The sequence below is a fragment of the Elephas maximus genome, chromosome 4, assembly GCF_024166365.1.
Source record: "Elephas maximus indicus isolate mEleMax1 chromosome 4, mEleMax1 primary haplotype, whole genome shotgun sequence".
NCBI classification, from domain to species: domain Eukaryota; kingdom Metazoa; phylum Chordata; class Mammalia; order Proboscidea; family Elephantidae; genus Elephas; species Elephas maximus.
The window spans coordinates 101,038,407-101,061,753 of record NC_064822.1 but is presented as its reverse complement, the minus strand read 5'-3'; the positions used below and the strand labels follow the sequence as shown (position 1 = coordinate 101,061,753).

The 23,347-nt window shown below is 40.2% G+C and overlaps 1 protein-coding gene across 4 annotated transcripts in view; it reads left to right on the top strand.

The window, feature by feature from the left end:
* Positions 1–23,060, top strand: part of SLC38A1 (solute carrier family 38 member 1) — an 82,748-nt gene extending 59,688 nt beyond the window's left edge. For all 4 annotated transcript variants that reach the window (XM_049882906.1, XM_049882905.1, XM_049882907.1 and 1 more), the window contains 12 exons: positions 1,988–2,061; positions 3,738–3,830; positions 4,127–4,208; positions 5,234–5,316; positions 7,889–7,947; positions 8,068–8,184; positions 9,513–9,592; positions 11,367–11,467; positions 13,869–13,987; positions 14,752–14,893; positions 14,998–15,095; positions 18,744–23,060. In XM_049882906.1, the coding sequence (XP_049738863.1) occupies positions 1,988–2,061; positions 3,738–3,830; positions 4,127–4,208; positions 5,234–5,316; positions 7,889–7,947; positions 8,068–8,184; positions 9,513–9,592; positions 11,367–11,467; positions 13,869–13,987; positions 14,752–14,893; positions 14,998–15,095; positions 18,744–18,845 (1,150 nt within the window). In that variant the 3' untranslated portion in view covers positions 18,846–23,060. The remainder of the gene's footprint in view (positions 1–1,987; positions 2,062–3,737; positions 3,831–4,126; positions 4,209–5,233; positions 5,317–7,888; positions 7,948–8,067; positions 8,185–9,512; positions 9,593–11,366; positions 11,468–13,868; positions 13,988–14,751; positions 14,894–14,997; positions 15,096–18,743) is intronic.
* The last annotated feature ends 287 nt before the right edge of the window (positions 23,061–23,347 follow it).

The following is a 23,347-nucleotide window of genomic DNA, read 5'->3' as shown; positions in this document are numbered from 1 at the left end:
TAAGAGCTCGGCTGCCAACCAAAAGGTCAGCAGTTCGAATCTATCAGTCGCTCCTTGGAAACCCTACGGGGCAGTTCTACTCTGTTCTGTAGGGTCACTATGAGTCAGAATTGACTCGACAGCAATGGGTTTTTTGCGGGGGAGGGAGGTGAGGGCAATGATAATATCACCTCTCGTCTCCAGGTCTGTCTCAGGAGAGTGGACCCAACAGGGCATAGAGTCATTCCCGAACAACGCACAGCTAGTCCTAAAATGGCATCCATTCCGTCCCCAACTGGAAAACCTACGCAATTCTGTGCCACACAGAACTCCTCTAGGCATGCCACATGCCCATGTACAATTTACTACTTAGTGTTCCGTGTCCCTAAAGTCATGAGGGGACTCTGAGTGAAACTCAGCACTTGCTTCTTCAGTGTAAATATCGTTTGTCTTCTAAGATGAGAAAAATTACATCAAAATTACGTCCCGAATCTTATTCTCTGACAGAGCATATCAAATCATGTTCCATTAGCTGTCTCAAAACTATTGGGTTGGTTAAATAAATGCTTACTCTCAGTTTCCTCAACCAGAATAGATGAGGGAGTTACCCTCTTAATCACCCTCCTCGCTCAAGGATCTTGGCTATGTAAATATGTATATCTGAGTGTGCTTCTTTACAGTCATATCTTGACCTTTCTTGTCATATCCCCTTCATTGATGAGTCAGTTGGCCTTCATCCAGTGTTTGTTTTACCTGTGCTGAGTTCTGTCTCTCTTTTACGTTTTCTAGCCAGTCTCTGGCAGTCCATCTGCTCCACCATTGACCATTGTGTACTCCCCATTTATTGCCCCATGGCACACTGCATGAAGGAGAAACAAAATGCTGGGGCACATGAGAGAGCTAAGGAGCAGCCATTCGGCCTGGGGGCAAGGGAGGTGACATTTGAGCTGGGCCCGAGAGCCAGGGTTCCCATGGTTGAACAGGTGTGGGGAATCAGAGGAGAGCTTGGGCAGAGACAGCCCACACAGAGAGAACTACAGGACTTGCTAAGTGCCTCAACAGCACTTGCTAGAAAAATAATTGCTTTTAATTACTCAAACATGGAATTAAGTGCAATAATGTATTGTTCTGGGGATATATTTCTCTACATCAGGAAGTGAGTGGTTTCATTTGGGGACTGGAGTTTTTTCTTTCTTTTTAATAAATAGGCTTTATTTTCAATTACTATGTCTGTTTTAACCAAATGATTCAGACATAATCTGTGTACTCTTCCCCGTCATTTTAACTGTGCTTTTTCTTGAGGAAGGCTCGATAATGAGCCAGATGTATTAAAACTAGAACAAGAGTTTGTCGTTCAAAAAAGTTTTTTCACTGTGCTTGATTGTCAAAATTCTGCCTTAGTTAAGAGGTGCTTGTTCTTTTAAGAGGAACCAGGTGCAAAAAAATGCGTATTATCTCAGTGGTCCAATGAGTAGATTCAAAAATAGCCATAAAGTGTTAGATGAAAAGAACCTTGGACATCATTTGGTTTGTGTCTTTATCGTAAAGGTGAGGAAGGAATCCAGAGAAATTAAGCCAGTTGTCCAAAGTCACATTGTGACTGTCCTAAGGGTCCCCGCAAGCCCTTCCCCCCCCATACCCGTACCCCTTCCTCACCCTCTCCACCAGGGTGTTACAGAGAGTACAACATATACTACAAAAAAGCTCTCTTCTATGTTGTTTTCAAGTCATCTTAACGAAATGATCCCAGAGAGCAGAGGAAGGCTGTTTGGACTTTGATTTACACAAGGGATTTGTAGTGCTAGAGTTACTCAGATTCTAATGAGCAGTTCTTTATTTGGTAGGATTTTATTGAGGGTTTTAAAGAGGAGGTGACTAATAGGCTCCAAAATTCGATACTATTAACAAATAGTGTTAACCACATAAATAAACTTTTGCACTTCTAACAAAAGGCCACAGTGTGTACTTTTTTTAGTTGCTATAACAAAACTTATTGTCTTTGCTTTAGGGTACTTTTGACTTCAGTGACATTGCTGTCTATATATTCAATAAACCTTCTATTGATCTGTTCAAAGGAAACAGGTAAGCTAAGGGTATATCTAATTTTGTTAAGGCCAGGGTGAATGATTGTCATGGTGATATTGTAAACGAATGATGACCTCCCTATTCAGCAACTTGATTATAAAAGAGAAAGAGTACTTTGACCTACAGTAATTGGAAGTTCTATAGGGGTGCTTGGAAACCCTGGTGGCATAGTGGTTAAGAGATATGGCTGCTAGCCAAAAGGCTGGTGGTTGGAATCCACCAGGTGCTCCTTGAAAACCCTATGGGGGCAGTTCTACTCTGTCCTATAGGGTTGCTATGAGTCGGAATTGACTGGACGGCAGTGGGTTTTTTTGTTTTTTTTTTTTTAAATAGTGGTGCTTACCTAGGGAAACAGATACAGCAAAATATAAATTAACTTGTTGTGGACAATGAACAAATAGCATTGCCATTTAAAGTGAACCCTGAATTACAGCTATTCTTCTAGTGTAAGATGACTTCATTTTAAAGGCTTCACTTTTTCCTTCAGTCTCTACGAATTCAGAACGAGGATGTCATGTTTTCATGTTATGGCCTCCAAGGTTTTAAAAGTGAACAGACCTCTCATTCTCTTTTGTGCATCTTCCAAAGAGAAAATGTTATCCTGAGGCCGTGTGAGAGTGAGCACACCATGAAGAAACGTCAAGTCCTCTGGGCAGTGTAATACCTGAAGTGTTTATTTTCCGTTCCTGGGATACTGGATTATGTTTTAATACTTTGACTTTTACATTAGCTCAAACCACATTGGCCAGCTATTTTGACAACTGTATTTAACTGGAACATTTTGTAATAGATTGAGGATCTCACCATTGTCTAATTTAAACATCAGTCTTAAGAGAGATTAAACAAAGGTTTAATTATAGCCTGACTCAATATTGCTTTCTGTGAACCTTTGAAAACATAAGCTAGTAAGTTAATAAAATGTTATAAAAAGTATAAACACTTTTTTTTTTTTTTTTTTAATGCATAGGTTGGGCTTTTAGTATTTGTTGAGATGAGCTCCTTGAATGCTTTAAAATTCTGGTACTGCCAAATTATTCTTTGCAGAGATTTGTGTGTTTCTTTTGTGAGCTGCAGATCCTTGAACTAAATTTTACAAATGATTAGAATTCCGATGGTGTTAACTGTTCGGTTTTTATTATATTTAGGACCCATGAGGTGTTGATGGTATGTTATTAAGATAATTCTTTGTTAGCCTAATCAGTTCAGGCAATTAATTCAAGAGTAACCTTTCAGTGCCCAACCATCAGGGGATTTTTTTTTTTTAATCAAGTCATTTCTATGGTAAAAACCAGACCTGAGAATAAGACCAAAGTGGGAATTTCCCCACAGTAAAGTTTAAAAAAAAAAAAAAAAGTTTTTTTTTTTTTTTAAAGTAGGAAGACTATTTGAGATGGTTAAAAATAAGCCTTATGACCTAATAGTTTAATTGTACTGCTTTTGTAGCCAACTGGAAAAAGCAGAAATGGTGGTCACGCCTGACATTTTTAAATGTCAAAAGGGGTTATTTTACATGAGACCACCTTAACCCTTACAAAGCCAAGAAGGCTATTTCTGTGATTTTGAGAAAAAGCACAGATCAACCTGCAGAATAGCCATTCGAATGATGGACTCTTGCTTATTTTAATTTTTAGAACCTGATCATTTCTCATGTTCTCAAATTTTATTTTAAATAGGCTGCATGGTTTATGAAAAGCTGGGGGAACAAGTCTTTGGCACTACAGGAAAGCTAGTAATCTTTGGAGCCACCTCTCTACAGAATACTGGAGGTAAAAAGAAGATGCTTTTCTGTACATAATTTTCCAGTAGGTGAACAGTATGCATCTTTTCTAATTCTGGTGATTGGGTGGCCACATGAATTTTGACAATCCAAGCAGTCATGGAAAGTAAAGCATAGATTACGGTAGTAGTCACTTATTTAAAACCAGAGATACTGCAAAAATGTCTAAAATTGTCTTTGGGTCTTACTGAAGGTTAGTCTAAGAATGAGGCTGGTAACCTTTTGTATAGCTCGCAACATGAGCCTTAGTATCTTCTTTCTAAAAATGTTCTCATTTTCCCCCAGCAATGCTGAGCTACCTCTTCATAGTAAAAAATGAACTACCCTCGGCCATAAAGTTTCTGATGGGAGAAGAAGACAAATTTTCGTAAGTTATAGACCATTTTTGCAATAAAACTAACATGTTTGTAATTTAAATGTGAATGAACCTTAGTGTGTATTCAATGAAAATTACAAAATCCAAGATTTCCCTAGGTGGTGTTTTTCTTTCTTGTTTCTACAGTAAATTTCTTTGAGTCTATATAAATGAAAGAAACAGGAAGAGGCATTTAAGTATGAACATTTAAAAGATAGATTCATCCATCATATGACCAAGAGTAGCTAATGCCTTTTCTCGAGAGCCTGCAATCTATATCTTGTTCCTGTGAAGTAGAACAGATACGGAGTATTTTTAACACAGAAGTGGAACATGTTAAAAAAAAAAAAAACAAGACCGTAGTGTCTTTCCTGAAGAAGGTCCATAGCATTTAAAAAAACATTTGGGGAGCAAAATTTACATGAGTCAGCCTCATTGAGATGTAGTGAACTCTGGAGACCGGTACAGCTGCATTTGGCATATACGTTATGTTTTGACTCCCTCTTGTTTAGCAGTTCTTGTCAGTCTTAGTTTCTTTGTTTCCTTTCAAGGGAGATTCATAGAAGCTAGAAGTCCTACTGTTCTATCCTCAGGACCCAAGGTCAAATACAAGGCATCAGGGGAGATAGAAATGCCTACCCGTGGTGACTTGTTTCTTGTTGATATTAGCCAAGCAAAACAAAAAGGAACTTTCTCTTTAAATAATTGATAGGACAAGTTGTAATCTGACAGAATGCAGCTTGTGCATTCAGCTTTGAAACTACTTAAATAATTCAAAGAAATGCCACATTTAGCCAGTGGGGGAGGGGGATCCACAATATACCTTTTGCATCACATAGGAGCGAGGCAGTAGTAAATGAGGAGCAGTTGCGTTGAAGTGTTTGGATAAAACCTTAATGATGGTTTAAAAAAAAAATTAATGATAAAAATGAATAAGAGTAAAAAATTAATTAAAGTATATTATGAAATTTTAAATATGAGGGAAAAAAAGGCCACTTTCTAAGAAAATCTGATGTAACTATTGAAATGCCTTTCAGAGCCTGGTATGTGGATGGCCGCTTTCTGGTGGTAATAGTTACCTTTGGAATAATTCTCCCTCTGTGTCTCTTGAAGAACTTAGGTAAGGAAAGAACTTGCTTTTGTCATAGTCTCTGCAGTGCCCCGATGAATCAGAAACCTAAATAACAATGAACAACTTTGCCCTCTGCTTCTACTTTTTCCACTTGTAAAGATTAAATGAACAATACATTGCAAGTATTAATCAGGTCTGACTTTAATATGGGGTGAAAACACTGGTCAGTGTGTGACTTCCTAAACAATCCCTCTACTAGAAGGGAAGAGGGAGGTTCTGGGCCAGCAACCATGAGACCAGTCGCTGTCAAGTCGACTCCGACTCATGGCGCCCCATGTGTCACAGTAGAACTGTGCTCTATAGGGTTTTCAGTGGCTGAGTTTTTCAGAAATACATCACCAAGCCTTTCCTCGAAGGTGCCTCTAGGTGAACTTGAACCTCCAACCTTTCAGTTGTCAAGTGCATTAACCTTTTGCATCACCCAGGGTCCATCCAAAGACACTGCTGTTTCCAGTAGCACAACTTACATGTACTCTGAAAAAAAGTCAAGAAAATGGAATCTCTTCATAAATCAAAAAGAAAAAAAAAAAAAAACACTGCCATTGAGTCGATTCCAACTCATAGCAACCCAAAAGGACAGAGTAGAACTGCCCCATAGGGTTTAAGAAGCTGTAAATCTTTGTGGAAGCAGACTGCTACATCTTTCTCCTGTGGAGCAGGTGGTGAGTTTGAACCTCTGATCTTTTGATTAGAAGCTGAGAGCTTTAACCACTGTACCACCAGGGCTCCCTGATTTCCTCTTCCAACCAAACCAAACCTGTTGCCATCAAGTTGATTCTAACCCATAGCAACCCTAAAGGACACAGTAGAACTGCCCTGTAGGGTTTCCAAGGATTGACTGGTGGATTCAAACTGTTGACTTTTAGTCAGCAGCCTGAACTCTTAACCACTGCACTACCAGGGCTTCGATTTTCTTATAAAACCCGTTCCCACTGAGTTAATTCCACTCATACCGACCCTGTAGGATGAGTAAAACTGCCCCATAGAGCTTCCAAGGGGTGGCTGGTGGATTCAAACTGCTGACTTTTTGGTTAGCAGCTGAGCTCTTAACCACTGTGCCACCACGGCCCCAAATCTCCTTATACCAAACCAGAAAACCAAATGCAGTGCTGTCAAGTCGATTCCAACTCACAGTGACCCTACAGGACAGAGTAAAACTGCCCCACAGAGCTTCCAAGGAGCGCCTAGCGGATTCAAACTGCCAACCCTTTGGTTAGAAGCTGTAGCACTTAACCACTGCGCCACCAAGGTTTCCAATCTCCTCATACAAAAACCAAACCCAGTGCCGTCGAGTCGATTCCGACTCATAGCGACCCTATGGGACAGAGAAGAACTGCCCCATAAAGTTTCCAAGGAGCGCCTGGCAGATTCGAGCTGCCGGCCCTTTGGTTAGCAAGCCATAGCACTTATCCATTACACCACCAGGATTTCCAGTCTCCTCATATGAGGTCTTAAATACCCTGATTATAGAGGCAAGTAGAAAGTTGCTTATATTCATGCCCAAAAGTGTTGTGAATCCCTCTTGAATTAATAGAGTATAACCAATCTCAATTATTTGCCTCACTGAGGGGGAAAGAGAAGAATCAAAAATGGTAGATAATCCCTAGTCGTATCCATTTGGTTTTGACATTTCATTTTGTATCTTCTATTTGGAGACAAGTGTGCTGACTGATTTTAAGGGAATTGCATATGCAGAATAATGAGGCCACACTGCTATCCAATCAAAAGCCTCTAAAATGTATTTCTTTTAATTCTGACCTAATTCAAAGCAGATATTTGGATTAAAGTTCTTCCAAAAATGATTGCATACCAGAGTGTTTTGTTTTATTTTTGATGAAAAATATCCAGCCGCTGTAGCTGTTCTATAATATTTACATATTTTTGTAACTACTGAATTTTCTACTTTCTGGGTCTGTGTTTAGGTGTTTTTATGCCCTTTCAGTTTAAGCAGAGAAAGGCTGTTCCCTACCTGGGGGATGAGAATAGTGCAGACCCCCAGAGACCACTTAACTCTACCTTTCTGGAGGTTATGGTCGTGGTTAGAGGTCTCCCAGGCATTCTAAGGGGAGCAAGGTAAAGATCGCCAGGTACTCCATTTATCCCTGGAAATTCACTTCGTCTCCTCTGGGCATGCCTCCATCTGGGGAGAGAAGTAACTAGCTGGCATTCAGTATGCACACAAAAAGGGCATAATAAAGAACAATGGAGTTGATCAAGGAGTAAGTGGATTTGCCCATAGGAATTCATCGGAGAACAGCAACACAGGTATAGGACCATAATTGGGAGACTGTTTTTCCCTGGATTCTGGGTATCTGTGTTCTTTAGTGTGCCAAGGAGAATTGGAATCACTATGTACGTATGATGTATTTTTTATTCAAGGCCCTGATTTTTGTCAAATAAAGTAGCACTGTGAGATAATAAATCTTGTATTCATTGTATTCATGTATATCATTGGAACCCCAAAATGTGCTTGAAATAATTCATTGAAAGGAAGAAGATGATGGATGAAATAATAATGAGAATCAAATTTTTTTTTTTTTTTTTACTTTCTTTAATTTAGGGTATCTTGGCTATACTAGTGGATTTTCCTTGAGCTGTATGGTTTTTTTCCTAATAGTGGTAAGTGTTGATTGAAATGGTTGGTTTGGTTTTACCAGAGTATAATGCCACGAATAATTTTTCATTATTTGGCTTTATTTGATAAAATGTCTATAATTTCTCCTTTTTTTTAAATGCCAGGTTATCTATAAGAAATTTCAAATTTCCTTCACTGCTCCAGGGCTAAACTCAACAATAAGTGCTAATTCAACAAATGCTGACATGTATACGCCAAAATACATTACCTTCAATTCAAAGGTCAGTTTCCTCATCCTGTAAAGATTAAAAAAAGGAAAAGAGTGTTTTTATTAAGGGCATTATATTTCACTCACTTGTTGTAATTACCTTGTTTTGGATGTATTAGTTTTCAGAAGAACATTGTATCATTGCTTCCATATTCCCCGATCCATTTAGAGACTTTTGAAAAATACACAAATATATTTCATGCTTCCTCTTACCTGGTTTACATGTAGGACCACTTGAAGCATTCTCTTTGTAAAATCTCTGACTGGATGCTTAGCTCTTTTCTTCCTGTGTAGAGAGCACTGGGTGATGCTTTAAAAAAAAGATTAATAACATTCTTAGCCAACTGCTTCTTATACGAAGGTAACAAAAAGGAATACTGAAAACTTCCTCCACTTGTACCACTGAAATATAGATACCACTGAAAAGTGGCACCTAAAATGCTTCATACTGTTGGGAATCTGTGATGGTATGGGGGACCACCAGTTAGTCAGGCTTGGATCTGAATCCTCACTCCAGTGATCCAACCATATGTAAAAATGAGAATTCTCTTCTGTATCTTGCAGAGGTTTATTAGGAATGTGCCTGGTACAGTGCCTGGGCATAGTTAGAGCATAAGAAATCTTACTTTAACTTCCTTCTCTGCCAGCTTCTGCTTATAGAAGAAGTTACACTGAGTTTGAGAGTTTTGAAAAGTTCTTATCTAAGAAAACTAAACAGAGCAATCTTTCTTGTGCATGCTCAAGCTCCATTTTAGCACAAGAATATAGCCAAAGCAGGGAATGTGAAAATCATTTTCTTTTTAGATGCCATCTTTAAGTCTGACTTGATGCCTCTGATGTAGAGCACAGAGCAGTAAATAGAGCTGGAAGTCCTGGGCAAGTCCCCTACCCTGTCAGAGGGAGTCAGGAGGACAGCAGTGGCCTGTCCACCCCTCAGGGTTGTGTGGAGGCCTAGCGAGAGATAATGTAGGAAAAATGCTCTGTAACCCAGCTTCGTTGTTGTTGTTACTTGCTGTCGGGTCAATCCCAATTCATGGCGGCCCCATGTATGCAAAGTAGAACTGCTTCATGAGGTTTTCAAGGCTAGTGCCATGTAAATACAGGGTGTTGCTATGCCTTATAGTGGAGCTGAATCTAAAACCGGTGTGACAAGGGTCTCATGCTAGGTAAGCTATCTGGGAAAAGCTGCTCCGATTTTAGTGATCAAAACCCTCCTGATAACCAAATAATTCAGGGATTCTGAAGAGCTTTCAGATAAAAAGACAACTGAGGAATACTGGAGCTGCAGAATTTTTAAGGTAAAAATGTCTTTTCTTAATGTTTTTTTTTTCTTTCAAACAGACCGTGTATGCTTTACCAACCATTGCATTTGCATTTGTCTGCCACCCCTCCATTCTGCCAATTTACAGTGAGCTGAAAGAGTAAGAGATTTGCTTAATTTTTATACTTTAATCATTTTACATCCCCCTCATTAACAGGCAGGTACAGTATTAAAATAAATAGGCCAGTATAATGAACCCTGTCGAGTCATAACCCAGCTTCAACATTTACTAACATTGTGCCATTCTTCAGCAAGGACTGCACTTTAAGAATAAAGAAAGCAACAAAACCAGAAACCCACTGTATTGTTTGGTCATAAACATAAAGTGACCAACTTTATGGACTTTTTTAATTGATTTAGTTTTTCAAATACTTTACCAAGCAGAGTTCAACTATTTGTGTCGTTTTACGTTACTTATGGGTATTTTGGAAGTACATAATCATATTCTCCAGATTTATCTGTAAGCCTCTAAATACACTGTGTGTGATTTGTATGTTGGTTTGGGTAGAAAAGGCTAGCAAACCAGGCAAAAATCGATGGTAAGGCCATGAACTACAAAAAAAGAATATTGTGCTGATGGGTGATTCTGTGAATTTATTTTTGATTGCTCCTCTAGAGAAAACTAAAGGCCTGTTTACAAATTTCCTGTTTTTAGCCTTCTATTGTCAGACTTTCTATATAAAAACAGTCATCATGGCATAGTCTTAAACACAGAAAAGATACACCATATAGCTATTTATTTCCATTTTGAAACAAAAAGAACATTGATGTCATTTAGCATTGAATTCTGTCTTGATTCTTCCTCTTTTATATTTAATTGATACATGTCTAAATTTTTAAACATATCTTTCTAATATATATTAGATATCTATCTAATAATATACATTATTCCTATTTTGTGATATGGTGATCTTTTATTTAGGGCATTCAAATATGTCTTTGGCATCTTTTAAATGGAATAGTCCAGCTTTTAGTTTGTCATTTCCTCAAGTTCATGCTTCTCAGTTTTTCTTGTTTCCATACTCCCATTATATGCCAGGTTCCCTATGGTAACACAATCCAGTGTTATGACTATCTGTGGTCTGTGACTGAGTGCAACCTTGTAAATGAATTATTCAGTCAGTTAGAGAAGTTTACCCGTTCATCCTAACCCCAGAGCAAACTTTGACCTAAGAGATGGAGCCCTTCCTCATCTGAGCTGTGATCCCTTGAGCAGAAGCTTAAGTAAGGTATGGCAGGAAGGGCACGTGCCACTTGAGGAGGGATGCTAATGAGCAGTTTCTACAGGCTATCACAGTTGCCAGCTGTGAGAGATCATTCAGCAGTTTAAAACTGCCATAGGCTCTGTTTCCATAGATGGGCCCCTGCCCTTGAGCACTTACTGCTCTGGAGACACAGACTTACAGCTGCATCCCTGAGGCTGCTCAATGGGAAAACCAGAACCTAAAGAGCGGCTTTGGAGACGGAACACCCGAGGTCAAGTTGCAGCTCTGCCACCAATCTCTGGGGTTGGGAGAATGACATTTGAATTTATTCTGCTTTTTCCCCTGTGCACAGCAGGTGTGGAGATAATATAAATGCAAATATTAAAAAACGCCCTCTGTCCTTCAGATGAGAAGTTGGTATTTTAAAAGAACAGGAAAGAACACTCAAGGTGCTGTTAGCTCCATGGATCTTTCGCTCACAAGATCCACTTGGTATATAAAGGAAATTTTTCTAACCAGCATAAACTGCTGGGGTTAATTTCACCCGGTCAGATCTGCCCTAATCTGATAGAAGTAAAGCTAAGTTTAGTATTCTTGACTGTTAATACTATTGCTTAAATTCGGTAATGTGATCTTTAATTTTTCAATTTCCTTTATCTTTGTTTTTAGTCGATCACAGAAAAAAATGCAGATGGTTTCAAATATCTCCTTTTTTGCCATGTTCATTATGTACTTCTTGACCGCCATTTTTGGGTACTTGACATTCTATGGTAAGTAACCTCTGTCACTACAGAAATATAAGTATTTGTAAATAAATGAGTAAAAATCAATATCAAAATAACTTTTAATGTGGAAGCCAAATAAAGTCAAAAAAAAAAAGCTGTTCATTGATTTTGCTGGTCTGTTCTACTTAAGGAAATGGTGATATTTCTTACTATATTCATTTAGACTGCAGAATAATTACTGAAATAATATACTGTAATTTTTTTTTTTCCTAATAATGTCCTTAAAAGAAATTGCATTTTAGAAGCATGCCACCTTTACTGAGGAATAAAACTTCTCAGAGAAGGCCTGTCTATACTGACGTAGCAAATTGGGTTAGGTTCCATTAATAGAAAAGAGAGACAGGGACAGATGTTGAAAGTGCGAGCAGAGCGCTACACTCATGACATTCCACATTAATTAAAAATAAAACACCTGATTGTTCACTGGAAGTAGGAGCCGTGCAAAGATTCAAAGGAATGACATAGAGGTTAAAAGAAATGAGATCTGAAAAAGAGAACAGCATGGTTTCATTTGTAACTTTAACTGACCTTTAGAAACCTGGTGTCCGTAGTGGTTAAGTGCTACAGCTGCTAATCAAAAGGCTGGCAGTTTGAATCCACCAGGCACTCCTTGGAAACTCTGTGGGGCAGTTCTACTCTGTCCTGTAGGGTTGCTATGAGTCAGAATCAACTTGATGGCAATGAGTTTTTCATGTATGAACAGAGCTTACCTTCTTTTACTATTTCTTCAACTTCCCCTCTTCAGATTATCCTGCAGCTTTACTTAACAAGGTTCATTTTTATAATTTGGGACCTAATTTAAAGACATATATTTCATAATCTTCTCTATTAAATATCTCTTTGGGCCTTCTTTCATAAACACAAATGTCTCAAAAATTTAAACAAATTTAGAGATTATTAATTCAGCCTGGGGAGAAAGGCCAGCCTGATTATACAGTTGTGTTACTGTCATCTTCACAAGCAATGAAGAGTTGCATTTTTTAATGAATACATAATTACCACATTTAATTTTTTGCTTAGAAAGTGGTGTTTCTACAGTTCCTGCAGAGTTGCAAGGCTGAGGGTGGGTGAAGGGAGAGAGCGGGATAACTGAATGTTAGTTAACAGTCTCACTGTGACCTTGTACAAGCTATGATTTTTCTTAGCAAATCCTTATTCCCCCCCCCCCCCATCTATAATAGAATTCCAAACCCTTTTATTTACATTGGGAGTTCCTGGGTGGTACTAACAGTTAAGTACTCGGCTACAAATTGAAAAAATATTTTTGAGTCCACCTGGAGGTACCTCAGAAGAAAGTCCTGACATCTACTTCCAAAACATCAGCCAATGAAAACCCTATGGAGCACAGGTCTACTCTGACACACATGGGGGTCGCCTTGACGGCAGCTGGTTTTTTATTTAGGTTAAAGAAAAAATGCTCAGCTATTTTTAAATGGTTATAAACTTTGAATTGACGGAATTAGAACTAATAAGGATTTATTATAACTTATGATCCTTTTTAAGAAGCTGGGACCAAACTCTTTTGGTACAGTTTAGAATTTTAATCCCATGCCTAGAATCTTCCCCTTGACACTGGTGCAGTTAGAGGCCCTTGAAAGGGTCACAGGACAAGTGATTTGTTGTCAAAAGAGTGAAGATTTACATGCTCTGAGCAACTGCCATTCCCAGCTTTGGTAATAAAACTAACTACATTTACAATACAAAACCAAACCCACTGCCGTCAGTCATTCCAACTCATACTCATAGCGACCCTATAGGACAGAGTAGAACTGCCCCACAGAGTTTCCAAGGAGCACCTGGTGGATTCGAACTGCTGACCTTTTGGTTAGCAGCCACAGCACTTAACCACTACACTACCAGGGTTTCCACTTTGACAATAAATAAATAAATACATGGAAGAGAAGAATTATATCCTGATGGTTGTTACAGCTATGAAGTGCCTCTGCGGCCTGGGCACTGAAGTTTAATTACAAGAGCAAAGTTTGAAAGAAGCTGGGTGTGGCCTGCAGTCTTTGGCTTGGCTTGAAGAGTAGCACCAAGTCGGGGAAAGCCTAGATTAAGAGAGGGTTTGTTTTCTAACCGTATGTTTTATTTTTAATCTCAGTTTACTCCTAGGTTTAATTTAGTGTAAATTAAACATTCCCACTTCATGTAGCTTCTTTCTAGTGATTAAATTCCTTTTAGCTAAAGTGACAACTGCATAGAAGAGCTTGCCTCAAACAAGGGATTTTTCTTTTCAGCTTTATAAATTGTTCTATTGGACACTTTGAAACACAGAACATTGCTTTTCTGGCCCTTTAATTTGTTGTTCTGGGGTGGGGAAAAAACTTGGCATTCAGCGATGTGCTTTGTATCTTTCTAAAACCTTCCTTTCCCCTTATTTTAGAAGGTGTGCATTCAGACCTCCTTCACAACTACCACAGTGAAGATGACATCCTCATCCTGACGGTACGGCTGGCTGTCATCGTCGCTGTCATCCTCACAGTGCCAGTGTTATTTTTCACAGTGAGTAAAAGCCCTTGGTGCAATCTGAGGAAGGCAGAGGTCTCTCCTTTCCTTCTGCCTTCAGGAATCCATTCCAGAGAGAGCCTGTGGCAGATAACTTTCCTGGGTCAGTGACACTCTCTCCGGAAGGACCCCCAGACTTAGATAAGACCCTTTGGAAAGAAAGTGGGATCAATGAATTAGCGTAGCCTATGGTGGAATGACCCTGGGTGGTACAGACGTTTAACGCACTCAGCTGCTAACCAAAAGCTTGGAGGTTGAAGTCTACCCGGAGGTGCCTCAGAAGAAAGGCCTGGCAGTCTACTTCCAAAAGGTCAGACATTGAAAGCCCGATGGAACACAGTTCTACTCTGACACACATGGGGTCGCCATGAGTCAACCAGTTAGACAGAAAACTGTTTTTAATGGTGGAATGAATCTTAATTCTAATTAATCTGTCCCTCTTTTTTACAGAGGACTGTAGATAGAATATTTGAATCTAAGTCATACACGATGAAAAAAAATGTCATGTATTCAGAAGAGAACATTCAAGACTTAGGCAAAACAAACAAAAATCCCCTCCCCCAAAAAAACTCCTACCTCTTCATAAATAAAAATACTTTCCATCTTAAGGCAACTTCTCAATTTCCAAAATGGCTAAGCTATCTATAAATTCACTAAGCATTACAAAATATTTCACAGATTCCTGTGCACCAATTAATCACTGACGCCGTGGGAAACGTGAAGGGTGGCCTTTACGGAATCTTCTTTTTCTTCTCCTGCAGGTTCGCTCATCTTTATTTGAACTGGCTAAGAAAACAAAGTTTAATTTATGTCGTCACATCTTGGTTACCGTCATACTCTTAGTTATTATCAACTTATTGGTGATCTTCATACCATCCATGAAGGATATTTTTGGAGTCGTAGGTATGGAATATTATTGACTTTGCACAGATCATGTCTCAGCAGCTGTTTAGAAAGCCAAAGTTTCACAGTAACAATCCCAAATGTTCTTTCTTTTTTTTTAACAGGGGTAACATCTGCTAATATGCTCATTTTCATTCTTCCTTCATCTCTTTACTTAAAAATTACGAGCCAGGATGGAGATAAAGGAACTCAGAGAATTTGGGTATGTCTCGTGCCAGCCTCTCTAATTTTTTTTATTACCTTATCACTTCAATTTACCCAGTAAAGAGTCAGTCACTACACCATCTAATATTACTTTCAGTTGCCTCAAAGAGAGGCAGTAGCCCTGTAGTTTCCCAGCTGTTGTTGTTGCTGTTGTTGTTAGGTGCCATCCAGTCAGTTCCAACTCATAACGACCCTGTGTACAACAGAATGAAATACTGCCTGGTCATGCGTAATCCTCACAATCATTGCTGTGTTTGAGCCCATTGTTGCAGTCGCTACCTCAGTCTACCTCATTGAGGGTCTTCCTCTTTTTTGCTGACCCTCTACTTTACCAAGCATGATATTCTTCTCCAGGGACTGGTCCCTCCTGATAACATGTCTAAAGTACGTGAGACAAAGTCTCACCATCCTTGCTTCTAAGGAGCATTCTGGCTATACTTCTTCCAGGACAGATTTGTTTGTTTTTCTAGCAGTCCATGGTATATTTAGCATTCTTCATCAACACCATACTTGAAATGCATCAGTTTATCTGCCGTATTCCTTTTTCACTGTCCAGCTTTCGCATGGACAAAAGGCAATTGAAAACACCATGGCTTGAGTCAGACACACCTTAGTCCTCAAGGTGACATCTTTGCTTTTTTAACACTTTAAAGAGGTCTTTTGCAGCAGATTTGCCTGACGCAATATGTTTGATTTCTTGACTGCTGCTTCCATGGGCATCGATTGTAGATCCAAGTAAAATGAAATCCTTGACAACTTCAATCTTTTCTCCGTTTATCATGATGTGGCTTATTGGTCTAGTTGTGAGGATTTTTGTTTTCTTTATGTTGAGGTGTAATCCATACCAAAGGCTGTGGTCTTTGATCTTCACCAGTAAGTGCTTCAAGTCCTCTTCACTTTCAGCAAGCAAGGTTGTATCATCTGCATATTGCAGGTTGTTAATGAGTCTTCCTCCAATCCTGATGCCGCATTCTTCTTCACATAGATTATTTGCTCAGCATACAGATTGAATAAGTACAGTGAAATGATACAACCCTGACACACACCTTTCCTGACTTGAAACACACAGTATCCGCTTGTTCTATTCAAACTCCTGTCTCTTGGTCTATGCATAGGTTTCTCATGAGCACAATTAAGTGTTCTAGAATTCCCAGTCTTCACAATGTTATCCATAATTTGTTCTGATCCACACAGTCGAATGCCTTTGCATAGTCAACAGAACACAGGTAAATATCTTCCTGGTATTCTCTGCTTTTAGCCAAGATCCATCTGACATCAGCAATGATATCTCTCATTCCACGTCCTCTTCTGAATTCGGCTTGAATTTTTGGCAGTTCCCCGTAGACATATTGCTGAAACTGTTTTTGAATTATCTTTAGCAAAATTTTACTTGTGTGTGATATTAATGATATTTTTCAATAATTTCTGTATTCTGTTGGGTCACTTTTCTTTGGAATGGGCACAAATATGACTCTCTTCCAGTTGGTTGGCCAGGTAGCTGTTTTCCAAATTTCCTGGCATAGAGGAGTGGGCACTTCCAGCTTTGCATCTATTTGTTGAAACACTTCAGTTGGTAGTTCAATTCCTGGAGTCTTGTTTTTCACCCGTTCCCTCAGTGCAGCTTGGACTTCTTCCTTCAATACCATTCATTCTTGATCACATGCTACCTCCTAAAATAGTTGAAAGTCAACCAATTCTTTTTGATACAGTCACTCTGAATATTCCTTCTATCTTCCATCATCCCAGCTGGTAGATTTGAACTGCCGACCTTTTTGGTTAGCAGCTGTATCACTTAACAGCCACTGTTCCACGAGGCCTTCACCCATCTAGGAGAGTTAAAATATTACTGAGAATCTTCTCCTGTCCCTCAAAGTATCTTTTCAGGTTGTCCTCTTACTGTGCATTACGTTTTGCTGTGAGTGAGGGCTTGGCCAGCCAGAGGAAGGGACGTATAATCACCCTGTGTCTCTACAGGGAGGTACCCTGGGTGGCACAAATAGTTTGCTGTTGACTACTAACCTAAAGGTTGGCGGTTAGAACCTACCCAACAGTGCCATGGAAGAAAGGCCTGGCAATTAGCTTCTGTAAAGATTGCAGCCAAGAAAACCCTGTGGAGCAGTTCTACTTATTAACACATGGAGTTGCCATGAGTTGAAATGCATTTGATGGCAATGAGTTTGGTTTTGGTTTTGTCTCTATAGGGCAACCCCTTGTCTTCAGCAAGATTTGAAGTGGAGAGAGACTCAAAGATTTTACAAAGTTTGCTGATTCTTTACAATTCCTCTTCACATAGTTCCTACCTAGCCCATGGAACGTGCAATGCCTTAAGTAAAATGGCTGAGTTAGCATAAAGGGTCTTTTTATGATTTGACAGAAAGACTTGGGAGCAGCAGACCTGGATTCAGAATCTACGGTTCTATATTGAGATTCTTGTTTCCAGGTCTGGTGAAGTTCAAGGTGGTGCACTTGGAGACAGTGAGGGAAGCTGGGGTAAAGTGATTGCTACATGAATACCTTCTGGAGCACTATTGTGTTTGGCCTCAGAGAAGACTTCTCAGCTGTCCTTCCAGATAGTGTAGGCACTGCAATTATGTATGTTAACTGAGTCAACAGACTTGGCTGAGAGACGAGGCAGGAGAGATCATCCCTGTGCATCTGAGAGAAGCAGCATCGATGCTGCTAGAGCACCTGGTTCCTCAAGCAGGACAGCCTGTGAACTCCTGAGCCCCAAATCCTTTTAAGCCTATCCAGTAGGGGCTTCAGACATCAGAAGGAAAGGAGCAGCCACTCTGGTGTAAGAGTAAAGTGTACTCAGATTAAATCTGGTGCTGGTGGAGACCTGTTGCCTGCGAATTCTCTGGGCCTCTTCAACCCTGGCCCCGTATTAAAGCTGGTAGCAGGAGTTACTGAATGGTGTTACAAGGGCTCTGCCAGTGTGGGGACCCACTGGAAGTTAGAGTGGATCTATCATGGTAAGACTGGGCACCCTCTCAGCCCCACCATTCACTTCCTCTCCTTAGCTGTGTCTCCCTCCACTCTCCGGTCCAGTCCCCAGGGCGCTCATGGTGCCTCACCCTTCTCCCTGCAAAGCTCTCACTGAACATTCTCAGAGCCAAGCAAGGTAGAATCTAGCTGCTCCAGATTCTGGCTGCAGTAATCCATCCACCTGTGGTCCTCATCGCCCCTGCATGGAACTTCGTTTTTGAGACCCATTTCACTTGATCAAATCTACTTTGTTTTAAATGCAACATGTCTTTTTTCCCACTTTATCAAAAAGTAATGTTTGCCTGCCAGCGATAATCTAGCTTGGCAGGTAAAGAGTAACGAAATTGCCTGTATGTTTTCCAAGGCCATTCTTTTTTTAACTGCAATATTAGTTTGAAAGAAGCAATATGTTCTACAATCACTCGTAGAACAATGTCCCCCTGAGGTGCCTAGGAATTCAAAGAACAGAATATAGAGGCCAGCTCTGCTTTTCTTATTTTACGTCTGAGGATCAGATTCACACAGTTTTAGAAAGAAATCCCACAGTTCACAATAACTCCCAATATAAGAGGAGAGGGAAAGAATTTCTGTTTTTCTCCCCAGGTGTGTTTGGAAAGTGTTTGCTTTGCTGAAAATAACCCCTGCCTTTCTGTTGTTCCAGGCTGCCCTTTTCTTGGGCCTGGGGGTGTTGTTTTCTCTGGTCAGCATTCCCTTGGTCATCTATGACTGGGCCTGCTCACCAAGTAGTGACGAAGGCCACTGAAACCAGCTGAGAAAACATTCCCGTCTGCTGCTCAGTCAAGTCACCACACATCAGCAACCCCTCATCACTTCTTTTGCAAGTTTACAGAAGCAAATAGAAATTCACAAGATACTTAAAATGGAACAACACATTGGTAGCAAAACAGAGACCTGTTTCTATAATGGGTCATGTCCCTTTGAGGTTTGGGATCAATTTAAGAATTTTTTTTTTCCATATTTCATGCAACCGTGTTTCCAAGTACTTTTTGCCATTAATTATTTTTCACTCTCCTAACTCTATGTGTTGTGGCTTCATGGTCTCTTAGAACTTTGACAACATGATAATCAGTTGTGTTTATTTATTATACAGCAAGCTTCTGGAATAATTTTCCTATTGACGTTTGGCTCACATAATCTGTACCTTTTTAGAAAAGAATCTTGAATTGTATATATTTATTTTGCTTTACAGGAAAAAAAAATGGTTTCATAAATAATTTGCCTATTTTGGTTAATATAGCACACAGGGAAAATGATAGGAGAGCCGCAGGGTGGGTGCCATTGCAGGGCCAGTATTTGAATTGGCTCTGCCTGCCTGGCAGTAGAGCTCCGGCAGCCCAGTGAGCCTGGGGCCAGTACTCCATTCTGCTCTGGTGCAGAGGCGTTCTCTGGCCAGTCGTCCTCAGCTGAGAAGGGGGCAGGGCGATTCTTATTTTGGTAAATCTATTGAAGTATACTTTTGAGTAATCTAGTAAAAGAAAAGACGTTTTGCTTCCCTCTTGGCAACCTATGTCAAAGCTACTCTAGTCTGAGTCAGCTTCTACTGGGGGAGATGTATGGCACCTTGGTGGTAAATAGATAAGCAAGAATGCTGTGAAAAGATTGTCCAAATGCCTATGAAAATATCCCTCTGATGCAGATAGCCTTCAGCTCTACACCTGTATTGCTGAAGGGGAAAAGATTTTATGAAATTATAAACCCAGCACCTTTCACTCATGTCCACCAGCTTTTTGCACAGAGAATAATTTAATGTGTATCTAATTAACGATGCTTTATGATATGTGATTCCTATTTTATATTGGGTACTTTAGAGGAGTCTTTAAAAGACTTGTTTTATACTTGTAAATTTAGGTTACTACAAATACTAGATTTTTGTACCTTAAATAAGCCTCATTTCTATTTCTTCTCCATTAACTGTTCATCCAGAGTCTAAAAATGGAAAAACTCTCAGAGATCATCTTTGTGAAGTATTTGTGACATGATAGCCATGTACGTTACTTCTGTCTCCTCTTCTCTTCCCTAACCAAGGGGTGGGCCATTACTGTGCGCCCTGACACGGCCCCCACAGGAGAACAGAGTGGCCTGGTACTCTTACCCCAGCCCCTCTCTTAAAGGGAGCGGGAAACGAAACCACCCAGAGACTCAAAAAGAAGTCTTTGGAGCAAGGTAGTTTGGAAAGGAGTGGGAGATGGCAAAGAAACCCCAAACTTCAACCCCCTAAGCTAGGCCATCACCTGTGATTAGATCATCAATATCACACCATAAGAAGTGTGTGTTCCATGAGCTGGTCCACTGAAATAGAACTTGTGTTTTATCTCTATTCTGACTTAATATTTCAAACACATCAATTCACTGAGCACAGATTTCTTATCCTCAGATACGCAGAACCTAACCACAGACCTGTTGGCAGGGTTTCTAGGCACTTCTCTCTGGGTTCTGTTCCCCCCTCCCCCCTGCCAAATCCCCAAAGGCGATTCCTCCTCCCAGGCCTCCTTGCTCAGTGAGAGTAACAGGAACTGTCCCTCCCATTTACAAACCAACATCTTGCAGATAATGCAGGCATTGAAGCATCTTCTGGGATCCTCCTGGGGAAGAATGAAAGGTTATTTCCTGCATTGCTTGAAAGGATCATAATAACCTTTAATATAATGCTACAGAATTACGTCAAACATTAGGTCAGAATTTGGATATTTAGATATGAAGGTCAGTAAGATCCAGAGCCATCCTTTTCAAAAATGTTTTCCGTATTAATGAGCAATGAGCGAAACCTAACAAAGTTGGCCCTTTGAGGCTTGTCTGGAATGCCAAGTAATGAAATAACCAAGTAGGGGGATGACCCTCCATTATAAAACTACAGAATTTAGTTTGCAAGATATGTTATGCTACTTTGTTTTTCTTATTAATTTGTCGTGATTCATTTTACACTCACAGAGCTCATACAGAAAATTACCATTAACTCTGGGATGTGTTGTGATATTTTTGGATCTCTGGATTTTTATGTGTCAGTGTACAAGGAATTTATAAATTATTATTTAAAATATATTTATTTAGAGGAGGCACGTTGTTGATGTCTGTGGTACCACATGTTTTTAAAACCTTCTCTGGATGTTTATCTGAGTTTATCTGTTGTTGACTGAATATAATAGAACCTGCTGTATTTGTCAGACGTCATTGATGAATCATCAGTTGTGTGGGATTAGCCGTTAAGTGTACTGCTTGTATTCTTCTTGTTCAGAATAGTGAACTGGTAGCCAAAAATACACGTATCGCAGGTGTTAGGTAGAATTTAAACAACACATTAAATGCTATAGAAGTTTCTCGGCTAAGTTAGTAGACTAAAGATTACTATACCGTAGCCATAGGGGGCAGCACGTTTTCCTTGGGTAGATAGGATCTCTACACTAGTGAGCAGTGCCAGTTTTTGACATTGGATTTAGAACTGTTCTCTAGTTATTGTAACACAAGCTATTGTAAAATCTCTAAGTTACTTCATGTTACTTATTGGAAGTGAGGGTAGTGAAGCATGTACAGGAAGGAAACCTAGTTTTCTTAGGCACAGGAAGTCCCCAGTTTATAAGCAGTTTGTATTCCAAAAATGCCTAAACTGGTTGTTTGCAACCTGGAATATGTTTTCCTTTAGAAACCAGGTTACACATAGTGGTTAGGCCTCCAGACCAGCTCAGAAAAGATTATTGCATTCATCGTTTAGTTGAAATAGAATAACATAACAAGATTGGGAAAAAACCTGACCGCTAAATATAATATTGTTTCTGTGGGGTAATTTGTTCGGAGACACAACACTGCCTAGTGTTGGGATTATGGGCTGTCCATCCCAGCCACACACCACCTGGGGGATAGTGGGGGTAGGGTCTCCACCAGCTAGAGGCAACCTTCATGGCCTGAAGCCAGGTCTCCAGCAGCAGTGGGGAAGAATGAGTCCAGGACCACCAGGGAGCCTAATGGTGTGCGTGTGGGAGGGGTTGGGGGGTGGGGAACTGTGAAGGAGGTTGTGGGACCTTGTGGTTGCAAACTGCCGGTACATTCCTCAGTTGGTACCTTTTCTTCTCAGGCTTTGCTTGCCTGCTTCTACTTGTGGGACTCTACTTCCACAGTTCATCTCCTTCCCTACCCACTGCAGAAAGGGGTGCTGCTGCATAGCTTCCCCTATATGCCAGTCATTGAGCAAGCACAGGGCACTTTTAATGATTTTAGTGCTAGTAACCATGGTTTAACTGCCCAGGAATCAGATGGGGGGTAAAAACCTTTATCCACTTTACTTTTTAACATTTACAGACCCTGATGAGGAAAAAAAAAAAAAAAAAAAAGGCACACAGAGGGGATGGCGGTAGGGGTTGGGTGGCAGAGAGCTACTGTAAGAGTCCTGTATTTCAGAGGACACCTCCGACAGTTATCCCAGACTGGAATTGGACTCAAGCCCCAAACAAAGCCAGTGGCTCTCACAGTGTGGTCCCCAGATCAGTAGCATCAGCAGCATTTGGGAACTTGTTAGAATTCAGGCACCACCCCAGACCTAGTGAGTCAGATGCTGTCAGGGTGGGGCCCGGCAGGCTGTTTTTTAACAAGTCCTCTAGGTGATTCTGATGTGTGCTCAAATGTGAGAACCACACTAAGCCAATTACGCTAACTTTTTCTCACCATTAGTCCTACCTCAGAAGATGGTTCCTAGGACTCGTGAGGCAAGGTATGGGAGCCAGGACTTAGGGAGGCGAGGAAAGGGTCTCAGCAGCAGGGGTCTATTTGATGGCAGGAAGGCAAGGTGATACCATGTGGCCCGCAGGTCACCCTCCCCCCACTTCTCTGGAAATGCTGGGGCAGTGCACACTTGTAAAGGAAGCCCATCTGTACTCAGGTGTTACTTTGGGCTGAGGCACCATAATATTACATTTTTAAAAGCTGTGGAGACATGAAAGTGAGGCTTTTTTTTTTTTTTTTTTTTTTTGAGGGAAATTAAAAGGAAATACTGTTGTAAATTCAACCATAGAGAGAATACTGAATTTGTGTCAGGGGTAAGTTCTCCAGAGTGTTTGTCTTCATTGTGTGGTGGTCAATCCCGTCCTCAGAAACTGAGTTCTCTATTGAAAGCTCTGTATGGCCTAAGGAACTGCAAACTGCTCTTAAAAGGACGCAGAGCTCAGTTCCATTTTAGTGGGCTGCACATTTAGTTGGGGTAGGGAGGAGACTGGTAATAATCAGATACTTGATTTTATGTCTTGGAGCAACACCTGT